At 34.5% G+C, this 6,439-nt stretch overlaps 1 protein-coding gene across 2 annotated transcripts in view; it reads left to right on the forward strand.

The window, feature by feature from the left end:
* Positions 1-3,180: 3,180 nt before the first annotated feature.
* The window catches only part of LOC105118460 (LETM1 and EF-hand domain-containing protein 1, mitochondrial-like), a 7,940-nt gene continuing 4,681 nt past the window's right edge, over positions 3,181-6,439 (forward strand). For both annotated transcript variants that reach the window (XM_011016433.1, XM_011016440.1), the window contains exons 1-7: positions 3,181-3,361; positions 3,727-4,416; positions 4,495-4,807; positions 4,929-5,075; positions 5,181-5,269; positions 5,376-5,468; positions 5,852-5,978. In XM_011016433.1, the coding sequence (XP_011014735.1) occupies positions 3,809-4,416; positions 4,495-4,807; positions 4,929-5,075; positions 5,181-5,269; positions 5,376-5,468; positions 5,852-5,978 (1,377 nt within the window). In that variant the 5' untranslated portion in view covers positions 3,181-3,361; positions 3,727-3,808. The remainder of the gene's footprint in view (positions 3,362-3,726; positions 4,417-4,494; positions 4,808-4,928; positions 5,076-5,180; positions 5,270-5,375; positions 5,469-5,851; positions 5,979-6,439) is intronic.

Here is a 6,439-nt window from a genome sequence, read left to right on the forward strand (position 1 = left end):
TAATCCTCAAGATAATGATAGTTGTCTGCTTTTGAATTCGATTCTAATTCAAACTTCAGAAAAGAAAATAAGTTTGATTGAGACTTTACTTCTCGCAAGGGATGAGACTCTTGTATTATAAATACATATATCAGGAGGAAGAAAAAAGGAAAGGAGGAAAGGACAGAAAAAAAACCATGGAATTACCTTCACAACAAAAACTAAAAGATGATGCTAGTGGAGAGTTAGATTTCATTTGAATCATAAATTGACTAACTTTCACCAAATGAACTTTAGGGGTAGTTTAGCATCAAATGGTAGTTCACAAAACCACCCTGGTTTTTTTGTTGAAATATTTCTTGTGCCTCCGCTTCATTTCTGTACACCCGAAGGCCTGTTTTTCGCTGGTCAAAAAAACCTTTCATCCCAAGTTGCCAACCATTACATAGAAACTACAATAATATGATTATTCACATTACATTTTCAGTGTGGGCGACAAGGATCAATGGCGGTATAATAACATGCCAATCCGTCAAGGCAGAAACATATGCATCCAGCATTTCGTAGCACATAACCATGGGCCCTCATACTCTCTCTCCATTCCTGGAGTCGAAGGACGTTTCAAAATCACGAAGCTCTGCATCATTCTCAAAAATCAATGAAGCCACCTTGTCCTGAGCCCCTATAATCTTGCTATCTCTTCATTCACCCTTTGTTCAATGCAAGAACCCCAGAGAAGCCTATACCCACCACAAAATATCTGTGCTTGCTATACAACAGCATTCAGAGCTGAGTCAATGGAAAAGAGACTGATCGAAGATCTCCAATGCTTGATGATCTCTTTCAAGATATTATATACAAAAGTGAGGCTAGTCTCTTGCAGGAAGTTTTCATTAGATCACGCCTTTCCATAATCATGCTTGACAAGAAACAAAGAGTGAGTGACACCCATTAAAGATTGGTGTCATGTTAGTGTAGCAAAGAGAGGACCCGTTCCACTGAATCAGTTGAAGAAATAAGGTGATTCCAACACTTGCCTCAACTCAAAGTCTCCCCATTCAGGCAAAGGCGGAAAAGACAGTGTAGGAAAGGACTTTTCAAAGCTCTCCAACAACTGCATACAAAACAGAAGGTATAAATGATGGATTTGACACAACACAGTTATTTGAAGTGCGCGTCCAAGTAGAAATTATAGGCATCTTTTTATCCCAAAACACAGTCAAAACTGCGGTTGAGAGCAAATTATAAAGGATGCTTTAATTAACGGCAGCAAGTGTTGTTTATTTAAACATGATGCCATATATCTCTTCATCCTTTTCTTCACACCAAGACAATCACAATCGATTAAAGTGTAAGAAAATTAACTTGCCTCTTGTCAGCTCTACCAAAAAAACTTCATAGATTAAAATTTTGAGTTAGTTCAGTTTAGTATGATTTTTATAAATTAATTTAAGTTAAGTTTTAGCTTTTGATTTAGAGAGATATCATAAACATGTGGTTAGAAATAACTTTTGATTCTTGTTATAAATTTGAATTGAAATTTTGATTATATGAAAAGTTAAATTTTTTAACTTAATTTACGGATTCTAACTTTCTTTATTCATAAAAGTTTCAATTTCAGAAATAAACTCAAGTTTTAAAAGAAATGCTGGCCAGGGTTCCTTTTATGAAAAGCCAAATCCAATGCAAATCCATTTTCATCCCATAACACTGTATTATGTCTTCACACACACATATATTTACACAGATTAGATTAGGAGTATAGTTTTTTTAAAAAAAACATGATAAAAAATGTTTACATTATAGAGATATTTTCGATACTATTGTTAAAATCCACTTAACAACTTTAAAATCTCAAGAAAGGGATAGAAAAATGACACTACATTTCTATTTATATGAGATTGAAGGAGTTGCATTGCACCCCATATCTTCTAGGTGCTAAATATGCTTACATCTGTGACATGCTACGAGTTAAATTAATTTTTTTAATGCGTGAAAATTTATTTAGTGTTGTTAATATGTTTTTTAGTGAAAAAAAAATGTATAAAAATTATTTAAATGTAACCCGGTTGGTTTGGTGAAAGTTAAAAAACAACCTAAATATATATATATTGAGACAATAACATACTGGATGATTTAAAAATCAATATGTGCTATATCTAATTAATTACAATTAATGTAGTTTAACTTGTCAGTACATGTATTGAATTATGAAACTATAATAACCTCGTGAAAAGTAAATTAAAATAAATTATGAAACCTGATTTTTAATAAATTCAATGTTGAAAAATAAAATTTTAAAAAATAATTTTAAAATATGACAAAAAATAACTGCAGTCAATTCAGGTTAATTTGATAAGCTCATGATCTTAATCATGAGACCGAGATAACTTAATAGAAATAAAAGTAAAATAAAGCATGAATTTGAATTTCCAATCAACTTAGTATTGAAAGATAAAATTAAAATAATTAATTAAAATAATGATAAAAAACAACTCAAGTTAACTTAAATTAATCCGCCAAACCGGTGACTCAAGTCATAAGTATAAGATAAACTCATGAAAAGTAAATTAAAAAAATATACAGCTCAAGTTTTAACAAATCCAATATTAAAAGATAAAATTAAAATTGAAAAATGAATTACAAAAATTACTAAAATTAACTTACTAAACTCACAATTAAATTCATGAAATAAAGATAACCTTGTAAAAAAATAACAAAACAAACCATGAAATCTAGTTCTCAATCAGTTAAATTCTAAATGATAAAACTACATATAAAAAATAAGTTAATTAAGTTAATCCATAAAACATGCTGTTCATGTCATAAAAATAAGATAATCTTATAAAAATTATAAAATTTATTATTTGATAAATTTAATATTGAAAGATATAATTAATTTTTATAAAGTATAAACTGTGTAAAAAAAAAAAACTGGAAAAGAAGATAAAATGCTATGACAATAAGTAATGTTTTGTGGGGAGGGTAGGATAAACACCCCCCCCTATATATATATAACTGTAAATTATTATTATTATTATACATTATCTTCTTTGACTAATTAAATTATTATTGCCAAGATATTTGACCACGCTCCCTCACCTCCGAATCACCCCATTCAACAGTTCAAGGCTTCAAGCCCATCTATAAGATCCCATAACTGCAAACAACACCAATCCAACCAATACAACACAAATGGGCTCCACTCATATAACCTAATATCTGCACTGCAATATACCCGAATATCTTTCCATTTGTCGCCCCAAGCCCAGGCGGTACAGGCACAGCATGTTCTTCCCTCCCTCCCGAACTACATTCCAGCTCACCATAAACTAAAAACACTCTCTGTACTCCATTTTTTCACTCCTTGAAGATTTCCAGGGTAACTGTCAAACTCCTTCCCTGCCTCTCTCTCTAGTTCTATGATTTTAAATCAAATCCTCATGCTTAATACCTGACCATCATCAAATTCAGTTATCGTTCATCACTTAGAATTTGTTTAGATGTGTTAATTGTCTGTATGAATCGAAACATTTAGCTGTTGCTAGGTTTATTTAGTTTCTACTATTTCCTGGTTAATCTTATCTTTATTCATCAAATAATCGCTATGGTTTGTTAGTTTGTATTATCTCTTGAGCTAATGTCATTTGAGAAATTAATTGTCTGGGTAACATGAGATGAGGTTTTACTTCTTTTTTTATATATCTATTTATAATGTTTAATTAGTATTAATATTGTGAACTACAGGCTGGCGAAGTCAGGTGTGTGTATCGGACATGAAACTATTTGTTTAAAGCCTTGCTAGAGACTGAAATTTCTTGCAATAATAATGGCTTCGAGAGCAATCCTGCGGAGAAAGCGATCCCTCTTTGATTCCCTGAGGGAACCGAATTGCCTGATTCGGGGGGGTTTTTTGAGTTTCCAGTACGGGCGAGGACCGCCTCAATCAAATGACCTGCAAGAATCGAGATGCATCGTCAATCATCCATTCGGGAGTACTGATAGTAGAAATGAAAGAGGTTTGTCATTGGTTTCCAGGGATGGGGTGTCGAAGGTTTTAGCCACAGCAGGGTTCCTTAGGCATAACTCTTTTGGATATTCAGGTTTAGGTTGTGGAATTGGAAATGGAGATTTTGATTCTTCTTTGGGCATTAGGTGTTATTTGCAGTCTGTAAGTTATGCTTCAATAGCAACTGCTGGTCAACCTGAATATGGCCGTGGGAATGATAGAAATGAACAACTGGATGCCAAACAGGCGAAGGAAGCTTCACCGGAGGAGTGTGATGAAGCTGTTGAAGATTTGACCGAGGTAAAAGCCAAGGCTAAGGCTAAGCAGGCTCATGAATCCCAAAAGAGCACTAAAACAGTAATGCAGAAAGTATGGGCGAAGCTTTTGGGGATTGGCCCGGCTTTGAAAGCCGTCGCTGCTATGAGCAGGTTAAAAATTCTACTCCTTGTTTCTTTTGGTTTGAGTTGAGTCGTTGTTTACACATTGACAATCTATTCTTCATTTAGGGAAGACTGGGCTAAGAAGATTCGTCATTGGAAGGATGAATTGAAGTCTACAATGCAACACTATTGGTTGGGTACTAAACTATTCTGGGCTGATGTCAGGATTAGCTCGAGGTTATTGGTGAAACTTGCCAGTGGGAAGGGCCTTTCTAGAAGGGAAAGGCAACAACTAACACGTACTACTGCTGACATATTTAGGCTGGTTCCTTTTGCTGTTTTCATCATAGTTCCATTCATGGAGTTTTTGCTGCCAGTATTCCTAAAACTATTTCCCAACATGTTGCCATCAACCTTCCAGGACAAGATGAAGGAACAGGTAGAAATACACTCTTTGAGCTTTGTTATTTCAATGGTCACAATATCAAATGGTTTTGTAGGAAAAGAGTTGGTGTTCCTACCTTCATACCCCAGTTCCATATTAAATGCTTGATTTGTAGGAGGCATTGAAAAGAAAGCTAAATGCAAGAATTGAATACGCTAAGTTTCTTCAAGACACCGTGAAAGAAATGGCAAAAGAAGTCCAGAACTCTCGAAGTGGAGAAGCAAAGCAGACAGCAGGAGATCTGGATGAGTTTATGAACAAGGTACTTTTTTCCTTGTCCTCCTCCAAGCAAGAGAATGATATCTACTTTATGTTTCTACTCTTGTATCACAAACTAATGTTAGGTTTCATTCTGCCATCCAAACAGGTTAGGACAGGTTCTCGTGTTTCCAATGAAGAAATTTTAGGCTTTGCCAAGTTATTCAATGATGAGCTTACTTTGGATAACATTAGCAGGTCCTCATCTCTGCTGTCACATCAGTATTTCTGAAAGTATCTTGTCCTTTCCTTTCAGACTGCCCTTGATTTAACAAAGTGCTGCTTTGGTTGTTGTTATATGCAGGCCTCGTTTAGTAAGCATGTGCAAGTATATGGGTATCAGCCCATATGGAACAGATGCATATCTACGTTATATGCTTCGGAGAAGACTGCAAGAGTAAGATATCTCTTGTTAATTGTTTTTGGTATTTCTAGGAATTCTGTTCTTCTGCACCTTCATAAGTGAAGACTAATGGTGTGACCTGTGAAGAATGTTGGGTTTTTTCCTTATTAGCCAACTCTTATTTCATAATTGATTTAGAAATTATCCAATTATATATAGTGATTTGAAAAAATTGTTGAAGTATGTCCATCAAATCCGACTGTTAATGCTTTATGAAACGGAGACATACATGTTTAGATCTTTAAAAGATTTGCAGAGAAGTTATTGCCTATGTGAGGACTTGGATTTCCCAAAAAGGGGGACAAGAAATTCCATGAATCTCTAAATAATTGGTTAAATTCTTGCTTAAAGCCTTTTAAGCTTGTTAAATCTGGCAGGATCAAGAATGATGATAAGATGATTCAAGCTGAGGGTGTGGAGTCCCTTTCTGAAGCTGAACTTCGTCAAGCATGTAGAGACCGGGGCTTACTTGGATTGCTTTCTGTGGATGAAATGCGGCAACAGGTTTGTCTAAATTTGATATTTGTAACTCTTACATACTTGGCAGAAGAACAATGATAGGGTACACAGGGGAAAAGAAAATGTCAAAGCCCTTGGTTGGAATCAAAATCTATTTATCATGGTAATTACGTGAAACCATGACCACAGTTATGCTTTTTGTATCAGCTGTAAATAACTATCACTTTCCAGTTTCCATGCAGTTAAAGAGCTAAGCTACTATTGTAAACAGTGAAAAGATCTTATCATATCTATTTATTAAAGGTTTTCTATAAATACCGAGGCAATTGCTATTTATTTTAGCGGTAATTGACATTGCCTTTCTTCTTCGTTTAATTCACCTGCCTGGCCATGAAAACTCAGATATCATGCAGTGACCTAAAGCTAAGTTCCTGGTATATACAATAAATAACAACTCATCTCAAGCTTTTCCTCTAAATACACTTTTCACCAGTAGCAAGCCCCCC

This window comes from Populus euphratica, unplaced genomic scaffold (assembly GCF_000495115.2).
Source record: "Populus euphratica unplaced genomic scaffold, PopEup_1.0 scaffold5.1, whole genome shotgun sequence".
NCBI classification, from domain to species: domain Eukaryota; kingdom Viridiplantae; phylum Streptophyta; class Magnoliopsida; order Malpighiales; family Salicaceae; genus Populus; species Populus euphratica.